Source organism: Haemorhous mexicanus, chromosome 10, assembly GCF_027477595.1.
Source record: "Haemorhous mexicanus isolate bHaeMex1 chromosome 10, bHaeMex1.pri, whole genome shotgun sequence".
Taxonomy (NCBI): Eukaryota; Metazoa; Chordata; class Aves; order Passeriformes; family Fringillidae; genus Haemorhous; species Haemorhous mexicanus.
In genome coordinates, this window is record NC_082350.1 from 15,916,826 (window position 1) to 15,932,213 (window position 15,388).

Below are 15,388 nucleotides of genomic sequence, written 5' to 3' on the forward strand. Positions count from 1 at the left end.
TGATAAGAACTGTAACATCCCATTGTGAGATGCTCCGCCCAGAGGGAGGAGCCGAGCATTGCTATCCAGATATAATCAGGAGATTCTGACACACCAGCACAGCTTCTCCACTGGATTCACCAGAGGAACAGCAGCTGCTTCTTCTTCCACGGATCTGCGGAGGAAGAATCACCCTTTTTCTACAGGACCCCCTGCTCCAACAGAACCACACCTGACACCTCAGGAGGACTGCAGCCACTTTTCCAACTGGACTGCTGCCAGCACCCTGACCAACAGGGTGTCAGGTTGAGTTCTGACTCTGTCATTTTAGTGTACTGCATTGTTTTTATTTTATCATTTTATGGTTTTTCCCCCCTTCCCTATTAAAGAACTGTTATTTCCTGCTCCCGTATTTTTTTTTGCCTGAGAGCCCCTTAATTTAAAATTCATAGCAATTTGGAGGGGTGGGGAGGGTTTGCATTCTCCATTTCAGGGGAAGCTCCTGCCTTCTTTAGCAGGCACCTGTCTTATCCAAACCAAGACAGATTTTTTGGCGCCCAACGTGGGGCTCGAGGGCAAATAAACAAAAAGGGAATAACAGTTCTTGAGTAATCTAATTTTTGTGTGGCTATACAAACCTCATCAAGTGACACCATGTGGTCCAGTTTACCCTGGTTTGGGTGGCACGTGATCATGGCTGTATTTCTCCCATTTGTAGGCCCTTATCTTAACATGGGTCCTATAACCAAGGCTACTGTGGCTATTATCCGGTTTGTTTTATGGGTGAATAAGGTGAGGAATTCATGGATTTTTAACTTCCTCTGGAAGGCAGGCACATGGATTCACAGCTATCACACCTTAACTATGTGTTTTTGGGGTTACTTTAATAATGGCACCTGCTGTAAGGAAATTACACCAGGGGAAATTTTCTCCCAACCCTTTAATCACCTCTTTGGGTCCACCCCACCAGTTTTTGAAGGGTTCAGATCCAATCTAAACATTAATGATATCATACAGTGGCTGGTGTTGCTGATAGGCCTGTTCTATTTAGCATTTAGAGAGAGAGAGAGACTAACCTGGATAACTACCCTGACACCTGCATCAGAACCTAACACGCCACCAGAGTCCAGGGATGCTGTTGCCCCAGAGCCTACTCCTACCCCACAGCCCGTGCCAGATGTGAACTACCCAGATTGGGTGGGGGGTCTGGTGAAGGAGATGCGTGAGATAGGCCAGATCCTGAAGGAGTACACTTCCCCAGCTGGTGCAGAGCCCTCCCCCTGCTTTGAAGAGAGAGAATCTAATAGTGCAGCAGCAGAACCCACAGATGTTACAACTGTCCAGGTTCCAGCTGAACTGCAGAGGCAGTCACAGCCAGCAGCAGTTGCCCCTGTAGAAACAAGGAGATCTAAAACAAAAGCAGAGCACCCAGATAGGGGAGGGCCCTCACAACCCACAGGGGAGCCAGAGGTTGCAATCATCACCGAGTCCCTGACTTACGAAAGTCTCCGTAATCTACACAAAGACATTGTACGACGGGGACGTGAGGCTTATACAACCTGGCTACTTCGGGTCTGGGACCTTATGGGTACAGGTGTGCAACTGGATGGTGGTGAGGCAAGGAATCTGGGACCCTTAACTCAGGACTCCGGTATCAATCAGATTTTTGTAAGGGAGCCAGGGTCCCTTTCCCTCTGGGAGCGGCTTTTAACAAGTGTCAGAGAGAGATTTGTCCACAGGGAAAGAATGCAGGAGCAGCACCACAGAATGCGCTGGAAGACTCTTGAGGAAGGGATCCAACAGCTGAGGGAAGTGGCAGTATTGGAGGTACTCTTTGGGAGAGATGGACAGCATGATAATGACCCCGACCAGGTCAGGTGCACAGGGCAGATGCTGTGGAGTCTGGCAAATCTGGGGCCATCTCAATACACCACTTTCATTGCAACGATCAATGCTGATACCAACCGAGAGACAGTGGGTTCTGTGGCAAACAAACTTAGAAATTATGAAAGTATGATCCGTCAGATCCCCTTGAGGGTACCTCTACCATGTATGCCCAGGGAAGAAATAATAACCAGGGTTAGGGGGGCCCTGCCTCTAGCCAGGGAGAGGCACGGGAAAATCGGATTTTCTGGACGGTGTGGATCCGATGGCCTGGCACATCAGAACCACAAAGGTACGATGCTTTAGTGGATACTGGTGCACAGTGTACCCTGATACCATCGGGACATGTGGGGGCCGAACCTGTTTCCATTGCAGGGGTGACGGGGGGATCACAGCAATTGACCCTTTTGGAAGCTGAGATGAGCCTGACTGGGAAAGACTGGAAGAAACATCCTATTGTGACTGGCCCAGAGGCCCCATGTATTCTAGGCATAGACTTCCTCCGGAATGGCTATTACAAAGACCCAAAAGGACTCAGATGGGCTTTTGGCATAGCTGCTGTAGAGGCAGAGAACATTAAGCAGTTGAACACCTTGCCTGGACTGTCAGAAAACCCATCCGCAGTAGGACTCTTGAATGTGGAAGAGCAACGAGTGCCAATCGCCACCTCGACGGTGCACCGCCGGCAGTATCGGACGAATCGAGACGCCGTGATCCCCATCCACAAAATGATCCGTGAGCTGGAGAGCCAAGGGGTGGTCAGCAAGACTCACTCACCCTTTAACAGTCCCATCTGGCCTGTGCGCAAGTCTGACAAAGAATGGAGATTGACTGTGGACTATCGTGGCTTGAATGAAGTGACTCCACCACTGAGCGCTGCTGTGCCAGACATGCTGGAACTCCAGTACGAGCTGGAGTCCAAGGCAGCAAAGTGGTATGCCACCATTGACATTGCTAACGCGTTTTTCTCCATTCCTCTGGCAGCAGAGTGCAGGCCTCAGTTTGCTTTCACCTGGAGGGGCGTGCAGTACACCTGGAACCGACTGCCCCAGGGGTGGAAGCACAGCCCCACCATCTGCCATGGACTGATCCAGACTGCACTGGAAAAGGGTGAGGCCCCAGAACATCTGCAATACATCGATGACATCATTGTGTGGGGGAACACGGCAGTGGAAGTATTTGAGAAAGGAAAGAAAATCATCCAGATTCTGCTAGAAGCCGGTTGCGCCATCAAGAAGAACAAAGTCAAGGGACCTGCTCGAGAGATCCAGTTCCTGGGAGTAAAGTGGCAAGATGGACGGCGTCAGATTCCCATTGAGGTCATCAACAAGATCACCGCGATGTCTCCACCAACTAGCAAGAAGGAAACACAAGCTTTCCTGGGTGCCATAGGGTTTTGGAGGATGCACATTCCCGAGTACAGTCAGATCGTGAGCCCTCTTTACCTGGTCACCCGCAAGAAGAACGAGTTCCACTGGGGCCCTGAGCAGCAACAAGCTTTTGCCCAGATTAAGCAAGAAATTGCTCATGCTGTTGCCCTTGGCCCAGTCAGGATGGGACCAGAGGTAAAGAACGTACTCTACTCTGCAGCCGGGAACCATGGTTTGTCCTGGAGCCTTTGGCAGAAGGTGCCTGGGGAGACTCGAGGCCGACCACTGGGATTCTGGAGTCGAAGCTTCAGAGGGTCCGAAGCCAATTACACTCCCACAGAAAAGGAAATCTTGGCTGCCTACGAAGGAGTTCAAGCTGCCTCAGAGGTGATTGGCACGGAAGCACAACTCCTCCTGGCACCCCGACTACCGGTGCTGGGGTGGATGTTCAAAGGAAAGGCTCCCACCACCCACCATGCCACTGATGCTACATGGAGTAAATGGATTGCCCTCATCACACAGCGCACCCGTATTGGAAACCTGAATCGCCCTGGGATTTTAGAGATAATTACAAACTGGCCGGAAGGTGAAGATTTTGGTCTTTCTGATGAAGAGGAACAAGAGCAAGTAACACGTGCCGAAGAAGCTCCACCATACAACCAACTCCCAGCAGAGGAAACACGCTACGCTCTTTTCACTGACGGTTCCTGTCGCATCGTAGGGTTGAACCGGAAGTGGAAAGCAGCCGTATGGAGTCCCACACGACAGGTTGCTCAGGCTATCGAAGGAGAAGGTGGATCAAGTCAACTTGCTGAACTCAAAGCTGTTCAGCTAGCCCTGGACATTGCTGAGAGAGAGAAATGGCCAAGGCTCTATCTTTATACTGATTCGTGGATGGTAGCCAATGCTCTGTGGGGCTGGCTGGAAAGGTGGAAAAAGGCCAACTGGCAGCGTAAGGGAAAACCAATCTGGGCTGCTGAGGAATGGAAAGAAATTGCCGCTCGGTTGGAGAACCTACCTGTGAAAGTCCGCCACGTAGATGCCCACATCCCCAAGAGCCGGGCTAATGAGGAACATCGAAACAACGAACAGGTAGATCAGGCAGCAAAAATAGAGGTGTCGAAGATAGACTTAGATTGGCAACATAAGGGGGAGTTGTTCCTAGCTCGATGGGCCCACGATGCCTCAGGTCATCAAGGTAGAGATGCCACCTATAGGTGGGCACGAGACCGAGGGGTGGATTTAACCAAAGACAGTATTTCTCAGGTTATCCATGACTGTGAAACGTGTGCTGCCATCAAGCACGCCAAGAGAGTGAAGCCCCTGTGGTATGGTGGGCGGTGGTCCAAGTACAAGTATGGGGAGGCCTGGCAGATCGACTACATCACACTGCCCCAGACACGCCAAGGCAAGCGCTACGTGCTGACCATGGTGGAAGCCACCACGGGATGGTTGGAGACCCACCCTATGCCTCACGCCACTGCCCGGAACACCATCCTGGGCCTGGAAAAGCAAGTGCTGTGGAGACATGGAACCCCTGAGAGAATTGAGTCGGACAATGGGACCCATTTCAAGAACGGCCTTATCAACACCTGGGCCAGGGAACATGGTATTGAATGGATATACCATATCCCCTACCATGCACCAGCTGCCGGGAAAGTTGAACGGTGCAATGGACTACTCAAGACTACCCTGAAGGCACTTGGTGGGGGGACTTTTAGAAATTGGGAGATGAACTTAGCAAAGGCCACCTGGATGGTCAACACCAGAGGGTCTATCAATCGAGCTGGTCCTGCCCAGTCTGAACCCCTGCACACTGTAGATGGAGATAAAGTCCCTGTTGTACACATGAAAGGTATTTTAGGAAAGACTGTTTGGATTACTCCCACCTCAGGCAAAGACAAACCCATCCGTGGAATTGTTTTTGCTCAAGGACCTGGTTACACTTGGTGGGTAATGCAGAAAGATGGAGAAAGCCGTTGTGTACCACAGGGAAACCTAGTCTTAAGTGAGAACTGTGTGTAAGGATTCATTGTGATGCAGATGGAAATAGAATAAGGGGTGGATTATGTTCTGGATTGCAAGGCAGGATGTATTCTATTACCATCTGTATGGCAGTTGTCTAGGTGTTAAGTGGGCAATTTCCCCTTATCTCTCTCCCTGTGAGATCACAATCACTCCTCCCTCAGCAGGGGGCATCCCGTGATAAGAGGCTATTGAATGTCACTGCATGGCTGATAAGAACTGTAACATCCCATTGTGAGATGCTCCGCCCAGAGGGAGGAGCCGAGCATTGCTATCCAGATATAATCAGGAGATTCTGACACACCAGCACAGCTTCTCCACTGGATTCACCAGAGGAACAGCAGCTGCTTCTTCTTCCACGGATCTGCGGAGGAAGAATCACCCTTTTTCTACAGGACCCCCTGCTCCAACAGAACCACACCTGACACCTCAGGAGGACTGCAGCCACTTTTCCAACTGGACTGCTGCCAGCACCCTGACCAACAGGGTGTCAGGTTGAGTTCTGACTCTGTCATTTTAGTGTACTGCATTGTTTTTATTTTATCATTTTATGGTTTTTCCCCCCTTCCCTATTAAAGAACTGTTATTTCCTGCTCCCGTATTTTTTTTTGCCTGAGAGCCCCTTAATTTAAAATTCATAGCAATTTGGAGGGGTGGGGAGGGTTTGCATTCTCCATTTCAGGGGAAGCTCCTGCCTTCTTTAGCAGGCACCTGTCTTATCCAAACCAAGACAAGGAGTGACAGGGAAAACTCTTTCCACACACCTAGATAGCTTCTCTATGTTAACCACTGCCCCAAAAAGTAAACTGAAAAATCCAGCAGTTCCTCCACCAAGGTGTGATTCTGGAGCACATGTGGATGCTGCTCCATTTTGAGAAGGAAGAACCAAAGGCAACTTTCAAACATTCCATTCCCACCAAGCCCTGCTAGTACCCACAGCTTGCAGCACATTCCACCTTGGTCACAGCATACACACCTTCCCAGCTCCCACTTTTCACATGTGCATTAAACTAAAGGTGAACTGAGACCCAAACTTTAAATACATCCCTGCATACAAAGTGAAAGGCCAAAACAGACTCAAAAAGGAGTTCCTGTGCTCCTGAGTCTAGCAGGAAGCAGTGGCAAGACATCTCCCAGCAACCTGCTCTCATGCAAGGCTGCTCTTTTCCAAACCATTCCCTACAAAGCAGCTCCTCTCCCCACACTCACATTGAGACCTGAAGCTCCTCCTTCAGGGTGCAATTGCATCTTAGAGTCTTTTCAGTCTAAACATCCTTTTGCCCTGAACACATTCCTTCAGATACTAAAGTCATACCATGGACTATAGGGGAAAAAGCACCAAAACCCAAAGTGCACCCAAGAAACTGTTGCCTGAATATTCATTTCAGCACAGAGGACACTGCTCGATGGCAGGGTGTGGACAGAGACAACTGCAGCAGCTCTGGACAAATACTAGAAGTTATTTTTCTCCATGCTCCTGGCACCCTTTAAAGCTCTTAATATTTCTCCCCTGCACGAGCACCCTCAGCAACTGAGAGAAATGAGTATATAACTGGAAAAGTGCCAGGAGACATGCCAAAAGAAGTTTCATTAAATTAAATGGCTGAACTTCTACAGGCTGGTCTTAAAGGTAACACAAATACCAACCTCATTTGCCAGGAACCTATTCTACTGATACAGAAAGAATGAAAAAAGTAATTATGTCAAAGCCAACTGTCAGCACCAAGGGAAAGCTCTCATCTGCTGCTGTCCATTTCTGCTTACAAAACCATTTCTCAGATGAAATGGCTGTGGTTCAGGTGAAGCTTTGAAGACAAGCAGTAGAGCACACAAATGCCACAATGCCTAGGAGCTAGTAAATACAAGCTATAGTATACACAAGCAGTGCAGATGACTGATAAAAGTAAATAGTAATGAGATTTTTAAGTGCCCCCAAAAAAAAGAGTCCAGAGCCCCTGGATGCTCCAGACGTTTTGGCAGAAGCCTTTTCTCACACCTCCACAAGACTCCAGCTGACACTAAAAACACACAGGCCGAAATGTGAACACATGCAGAGATCTGGCAGAAAGCTGTGGTATTGCAGAAGTCCTGAGACAAGGCCAAGGCACTGAAATAAATCCCTACAGGCTCAAGTGGGACTTATGTGGTGCCTTGGCCCCACGCTAACCTCTGCAGAGGAATGAGTTATACCCACAGCCTCCTGACACGAGATCCCGAGCACTGCCGCTGGCAGCCACCTACAGCCCGGGGCCACTTGCTGTCACCCGAGACAGCAGGTGAAGCAATGCCCATCAATGACACTGCTTACTGCAGTCTGGGAAGTCATTCTCTGCCCAAGCCTCTGACTGCAAAGCTTTGGGAACCCAGACACCTATTTGGCCTTTCTTTTCCCCATCCTCCTCACACTCACAGCACCCAGAGCAATCCCTGCCAGCTGAGTTCAGAAAGGATGGAAAATTTCTCACAAGCAATGTGAAGAGTCATCTGGCAAAGTGCAGTTTGTGACAATACTTCAGAAGCGTGTATAGAATCTTTTCCTGAAGTGCCCACTAGCTGCAAAGGAAATCTTTCGTGTTTCAGCTTTGCTCTCGACTTTCAGCTGCGTGCTTTACAGCTGAACAACCTGAAGTGTTGTTGTACCACTGAAACACCAGCCCTCCAAAGCACTGCAGTGGGGTGCAAGCACTCAGCTGAGCTCGTGCTCACAGTCCCAGCTCTAGACACTCTTAGCAAGGTGGTCAGATGGATGCCCTGGAGAAGGCACTGGAGATGGTTCATGTTTGCTGCCATTCCCATGGAGCAATGGGTCAAGAGTGCATCCACCCCCAGCTGCGATGGGCACATGCAGCAGGTTTCTGACCACAGGCTGTCAATGGCTCTGCCTTGGGCTCTGGCTGGAAGCCAAATGAGGCACTGAGCCCATCCTCATTCACCCTCTAAGGCCAGAAGTTGAAATATGTGGGATGAAAGACTAGAGAGGGACCTTGCCAGCAGTCAGGACGTGCACTGGGGGAAGCAGGACTGCTTTGTTCCATTGCTCAGCCCCCAACTGAGCGCCGTGTCCCTGTGAACACTTGTGCAGAAGCCTTCTGTGTCTCTCTCCTCTCTCCCCACTGCACTGACACTGCAAGCACACTGGTACTCACTGCTTCTGGAGCAAGTGCTGGTGCTGCTGCTGCTGCTGCTGCCTGTAGGTCTCAATCGTGTGCTGGGGAAGGAACTGCATCAGCTCCAGGGACTCTTTGATCTTCAGCAGCATTTCGTATGTCTCCCGTCCCCTCACCTGGGTCACAGGAAAAGGACAAGGATTGGGGGGAAAGAAAAGCTTTAAAGGACTGCATTTACAGACCTTATTGATAGTCACCTTAGGAAGCCTTCAAAATGTCAAGTAAACAACCAAATCAGGATGCAAATAATCTGTTTATACAGCATGCTCACACCAAAATGCTAGCTTTGTTCTAGAGGTGCAGCAAAAAATGCTGAAGAGTGATAATCTCACACTGCAGGCTGATGAACATCTTGGGGTTGTCATATGGCTCAGTGTGAATCTATGCCAGCCAAAAGCAACATTCTGATCCAACCTATTTAGACAGAAAATGTCTTTACTTGCCTCAGATGTAAGCAGAACTGATACTGAATCTTATATGCCCTCAGAAAAGACAGCACATAAATTTGGGAGCTGGGTTTGGCTCTCCCTTCTTCTCCAAGCACACCATGACTTGTGATTTAAGCAACTAAACATGGCTCATGGGAAGGAGCTAAATGGCCAATTAGAGATATTTCTTGCCCTTTCCAAGTCTGTACTTAATACAGCATATTTCACTTCTATCACTGCATTACAATTGCAATACACATAAAAAGCCACAGAAGCATCCACCTATCAACTTTCTAGAGAAAGGCCATGTGCCACAGACCCAGAAATGACAGAGGAGGAAACCTAGTTATATCTTGAAGACAGTGTTTCCACCAGGACAGAGAGATCCCTTGGGATACTCTTATATGTCTTGCATAAGCCATTCTTAGCACCTAGTGGGATTTTTAATATTTTTTATTTTGAATATGTATTTAAAATTAGTAGTTCATGGAATTAAAGAAAATAAAAATTATTCCTTCACACCCCACCCCCATTCTCAGTTATTTCTGAAGTCTAGGTGAACCTCAAGTCACCATTAAAGATGCTAAACACAGGGTAAATAAAAAGAGAGAGAACTCACTGGCAAATACAAGAGCTCATCATCTGGGGAACGTCTTTTTTTGATAGAAGTCATCTGTATGCCATGAGTTCCTTGTCGAAAAGCTGGAAGAGAAACCCCAAAGGCATCCCATTAAAAAAAGAAAGGGGGAGAGAGGGAGGGGAGGAGCATACAAAGAAGAAGGCAAAAAGAGAGATACAAGAGATATGAAGTGCACGATCAGCTCAGATCTGTAGTGCTCTGAAGGGATCTCTGCCTGAGCCACTGCAGAACTGTCCTTGCAGCTCCTGGCTCTTTAAGGCAGACACAATTACAGATGCTGGCTGGCCATGTCACTTGGGGAAACACATCAGCCAAGGAGTGCTGGATATATGACAAAACCCTGGCAAGCCACACTTTGAACAAGCACTGGCTCTTTACAGGAAAATTACAGAAAGTTTTGGTATTACAAGACTCACAAGCTGTTGGTGAATCAGTGATCCATGAAGGTGAGACCACTGGCAGGGAGCAGAACTCAGTGAGAAAACAAAGCTCCTCTCTAGTCTGCCTCCAGTCATAACCTGTGCCTATTGTTCAGCCTGCTGCCTTCACTGAGTACAGGGGGAACCAAAGGTGGATTTCCACATCCTGCATGTCCAGTGAGGACTTTGCTCCCTTTAGAGCACAGAGAGGCTGCTTGCCAGGGGATCTGCAATGCACAGCAGGGTTTGTGTGTGGCCTCAGTCTAGATCCCTGTGGCTGGAAGACACCTGCCACAGCACAGAACACTGGCTAGATAAAGCAAAGAATAACAGCACGACCCCAAGCAAGCTGTAAAGGTTCAAAAGGTTAGAGTTCCAGACATACAATTGGAAGGTGGCAAATCAACACCCCCTCCACTCACCACTGGCAGGGCTAATCTAACACCGGCAAGGGAGCCCACACACCCAGACTGTCAAACACTGCTTTGTGAACGCCAGCTCAGTTTTTAGGCTGATTCACCCTGGGAGAACAGATGCCTAATGCCCTCCTGCCTGCAAGCCCATGCACAGCGCCACTCTGTCCCTGTGGCACAAGCACCCAGAGACAGCCCCCTCTGCCATCTGCCCAGCTGTGCAGCTACTTACGGCGCTTCGTACCATCACCATTCTTTGTGCTGTCAGACACTTGCTGCTTGCGGATGCTGTCCTCGTCTGCCTTGCGGTCTCGGCCTGGGCAAGCACAGATACGGGCTTCGAAACACCGGCGGCCCAAGACCTGCCCACTGGGAACAGAGGTGAGGAGAAACATCAGCTGGCATCTCAGACACAGGCCAGCAGCTCTCCGCTTCACACCACACTCTGCACCTTCCATTTCCCAGTCTGGATTTCCCAGGTGCTGGGCAACTCCCAGCTCCAAAGATCTAAAAAATCTCCTATAGCCCCCTGAAATAAACTGTTCCTAAGGATATGGAATGCTGTCCTAAGTGGAAGAGGAGCCAGAAGGGTTACACTCATGATGCAAACTCACTCTCTGGTTTCTAGGGTCACAATGATAAGGATTGGGCGGCGGTTCATCCCTCCAACGCAGCTGCTGTTGCACATGAAGTTGTACAAGACTGTGGTGAACTCAGTACCGACCTGGTGAGACAAAGGTGGAGAGGAAGAGATGGTGGATGGAAAGCTCTGCTTTTTCCAAGCCCTCCTCTTGCATTTCCCAAGCTGGACTGCAAGTGCACCAGCATGAAAAAGGCCCCCAATACAAAGCTTCCTTAAAAGGGATAAGGAGGGTGTTTCACAGCTCATTTCTGACAGAAAGGGAGGAGGGATTCAGTGTGATAAGGATAGGAAAAGCCCAAGATCCCAACTCCTTTGACCAGGGTTACAACCCCCCACCCTTGCATGCCAGGATGGCAGCAGCTCGAGCTCACAGCATACCTGGGGCGGCTCATAGGGGACCAGCACACTCTGCCTCCCAGTGATGGGGTCTTCTACATACTGGGCATGGCTGTTCCCTTCCACTCTGATCAGGTGGCTGGGAGGCGCAATCTGCCCTGCAAAGAGAAAAAAAACAAGAGACTGTCCAGTAAGGTCACGCACAGGGTGGCAAGATCTGCCATCAAGGGAGATGCATGTAGCCCCAGAGGTGCATCAGAGCACACACAAGTGCCTCTCAGGCCTTAAGCATCCCTTCCCAAGATCCCTGCTGCCAGACACAGGCTTTTCTCAAGCTCACTCTGGACACCTGTGGCTAAACTTGAACAAGGGCTTCCCAAGATCCCAGAAGAAGTGAGCCAAAATGTGAACTGAGTGGCAGCTCACAGCAGTTCTTCCAGCAGATAACTCCTACTGGATTTTTACACCAGCTGAAAGCCTTTCTTTTCCTCCCTCTAATGCATATACAAAGCAAATTCCTTCAAGTCTCAGTTCCTACTCTTTTTCCTATCAATTGCTAGCCCTCTTCTGCTCCCTTCCATCAGTCTTGATCCTTAAAAAAATAGAACCAAGAAGCAAAAGAAATATGCATTTAATTAATGGTCAGCTTGAAAATCATGCTTGCTTACAGCAGTAGCAGAAGGGAACATGATCTTCTTGGTTCCTAGGCCACTATCCAATAATTAAAAGCTTCCTTCCTACAAATTGTTTAGTGTTTCTACAACATACAACTAAATTCTGAGGAGAGGAGCCTGCTATGGGTTCATCTCAAGAATATGTTTTGGGTATTAACAGTTCATTTCCTACTCAAAATACAGCCTATTTCTACAGAAATAATTGTTTCAGAATAAGAATTTATAGGGTTTTTTCCCTTTCATAAAACTTCATTATTGAAAACTCTATAAATCCAGTCCTGTCAGAAAAGCACTTTTTAATATAAAAAACTGTTTTGAAGAAATGTCTCGCTCCACTCTGATTTTACACTTCCAAGTCCTTGCTTATTTCTGGGGCTTGTCTAATTGGCTGCACTGTAACCAGCAATGGGATCCAGACTCCTAAGACATCCTGCTAACTGACACCAACTGGGTTTTTTTGCAGTAGGAGATAAATAATGTATGTAGAATAAAACAGATGCTCATCAGAACTTACATGAACTTAAATGACCTAGGCAAAATGGAACCCAGCTCGTGAGCTTGCAGAAAACCAAAGGGCATTTTAAAAACAGCTGCTACTTCACCAACATGAGGAGAAGCAAGCAAGGATTAAAACATTTATACTGAACTGGGAGTGTTACATGTAGAAGAACGTTGCCTACAGTTAATGCTGGCACTTAGCATTACCCTGCCAGAGATAAACAGCCCCTCTGTCTCTGAGGTGTGGATTAAGAACTGGAGATGATATTGCATCCTGTTACTAGATCCCTGTCCCAGCCACATGGAAGCTCATTCCTCAGCACAAGAACAGCTGCTTCTCATTGCAGGAGCAAAAGCAGAGCAGAGAAGGGCTGCCAGAGGGGCAGTGCCTACCATGGGGACAGACATCCATCTGACCTGGGCAGGCACGAGATTTATTTCAGTGCTTTCCTCCCAAGGACAAGCATGCACAGGGACAACTAAAGCACTGATTGCATGATCCTTCCTGCCAAGCACAGGAAATAAAAAGCTGCACAAGGTGTCACAGGCAGGTCTGTTTCCAGAAGGTTTGCTCTGAAGCTGCTGTCACATCCCTCAAGGGCCGCTCATCAGCCAAGCAGCTCTGCAGAGGGACTGCCAGCACAGCACTGCCCTCCTTACCCTCGTTGAACTCCCGGCTCAGCTCGTGGTTTGGGCAGCGTTTGACCACTTCAGTGACGTGTTCAGCTTTCTTGTAGACCGGCATAGCCCTGATGACAGCTCCCTGAGGCGGCGGGGTCATCACTTTGATCTGGATGGGACACGTCTTGGCAATCTGGCAGTACAGCTTTTTCAGTTCGGTGGAATACTGAATGGGGAGCAGAGCAAAAGAGAGTCAGAAATTCAGCTAGGGATAAAGGCACACCAGGAACATGGAGATCGCATTGTACACGTAACTGAAAGCACCAGCCACTGGTGCTCAGGCGCTGCATTTGTTTGTACAACAACCATGCTTCCAGAGAAGTGACAAAACCCCTAGACCTTTACCTGCTGTAAAATAGCAGGGCATAAATCTACATCCTAGCTTCCCCAAAGGCAGAAATCTTCAGATAAAGAGCACTTCATTTACTCGAACAAATAAAGCCTTTATTTCTCTTGGGCACACACTCCCTCTTGCAAAGGACACCCAACACCCACCTAACAAAACAGATGCTATTCTTTTCACAGCATCCTGTAATCCTGGAAGCACTCAAAACCACAGACATAAAAGTGTTTCATCCTGTTTTCTAAGAAGCCCTCCTACTCTTGCAGAGGGATTAAATAAAAACATCAACCTCAGAACTGAACAGTACTTGAAAACAAAACCCTGATCAATTTGAGAGTTATACCAAATCTGACATTTCAGCCATCTTTTAAAATCATCTTCTATATCTACTGAACATGTCTGTAGTAATCCCCTCACTTCTGAACTCAAATCATTACATCCAAAAATTAGGTAAATAAAATCCATTATATTGTTTTTCAAAGGCCAGAAGAGTTCAACAGCCCAAAGACCAGCCCACGGTGACCATAACCTAGAGCATAACCCAGCAGTTGGCTCCAAAAAGGAGGCTGTGACCATGCAACGAGCACTTGGAACAGAACAAGATGCTCTTATTCACTGGGCTAATTTGGAGCCTATTAGATTTCTCTTAAGATGTTCCCCACAACAACAGTGAACTCATGCAGCATTTTCGTGGAGTGTGGAAACATCTGGAAACCTTAGCTCAACAAAACATCAAGGCTGAAGTAGGTGGTTTTTTTCCAAAATCCCTCACCAAAATAAAGGCATCTGCTTAGCATGGAGCAAGGAAAGTCCCAAGTGGTTCAGTACTGCACAATCTAAGCCCATTTTCCTGAGTATCTCCCATGAAGGAGACTGTCCAGTCTCCCCTCCTGTATAAGGCTGTTCCAAAACATGGCAGGTTTTTCAGAACCCTGCTCCAGAGGCATTCAGTTTTCTTCTGGTATTCAGACATTTATGAGTGCAGAGCTCTCGCTGTAACAACCTAACCCACAGGAATTGCTGGCATTTCCCCACCTCCACGTCCTCAGTTCTTGCAGACAAAGAAAAGTGAAAGCCCCAAGGTGGTTGTTTCCTCCCAGGAAAAGGTCTCTAGCAGCCCTGGGCCAATAGAGCCTTGTTTCCAGCTGTTCAAACACAGCAGTGACAGGTTCATACTGGTCAGGAGCACCCTGTGGCCATGGACCCCACTGGGACAGGGAAAGCCAGCGTGTGCAAGGGTGGGTGGCAGATGATGCAGCAGGAAAAGGATTAGCTAGTGATAGTCAGGGATTATTTGCATTTCAGAGTATACACACTGCTAAGATAGGAAAAAACAAACTTGCAAGAGACACTTGGTAGGAGAGAGGGATTAAACATAAGCCAAGCCAGTCCCTTCCCTCCTCACTCAACACCATCGTGCCATGTGGCAGAAAAGATGCTACAGGTATTTAAGATACAAAAAAAGATTTCTTTAAAATGCAAAGGCCAAATTGTGCAATGCATTTTCTGTGCCTCCAGGCTAGAGATTAAGCCCACAAAGGATTTACCCAGCCCCCGGAAACAGGGAACATGCCAAACAATTACAAAAAAAAAAAAAAAAAAAAAAGTTGCGAAACACATCTAGATGGTGATTTGTATCATACACTGAAATTCCTTATTGTTTTTTAATTAAAAAGCAATTCCTTACTGAAGGTAAGAGTGAGCTCACCATGTTGTCTTTCCATCTCAAGAAGTAGAAAAATAATCACTTATATTTAAAAAGGAAGAAAACCTGTAAAGCACTGTTTCCTTTAACACATCAGTTTGCTCATAGCTCTGTGAAGGTTTCAAGGACAGAAAGCCTCAAAAAATCTCAAAAAGCCAACTAATCACTTGGATGCCTTAACAT

The 15,388-nt window shown here is 47.9% G+C and overlaps 1 protein-coding gene across 6 annotated transcripts in view; it reads right to left on the bottom strand.

The window, feature by feature from the left end:
- Positions 1 to 15,388, bottom strand: part of TP63 (tumor protein p63) — a 105,541-nt gene that overhangs the window by 14,308 nt on the left and 75,845 nt on the right. For 5 of the 6 annotated variants that reach the window (XM_059855493.1, XM_059855497.1, XM_059855496.1 and 2 more), the window contains 6 exons: positions 13,137 to 13,323; positions 11,347 to 11,462; positions 10,940 to 11,049; positions 10,558 to 10,694; positions 9,473 to 9,555; positions 8,405 to 8,541 (listed from right to left, as the gene is read on the bottom strand). In XM_059855493.1, coding sequence (XP_059711476.1) covers positions 8,405 to 8,541; positions 9,473 to 9,555; positions 10,558 to 10,694; positions 10,940 to 11,049; positions 11,347 to 11,462; positions 13,137 to 13,323 — 770 coding nt within the window. The remainder of the gene's footprint in view (positions 1 to 8,404; positions 8,542 to 9,472; positions 9,556 to 10,557; positions 10,695 to 10,939; positions 11,050 to 11,346; positions 11,463 to 13,136; positions 13,324 to 15,388) is intronic. The other variant, XM_059855495.1, reaches the window with a different exon arrangement.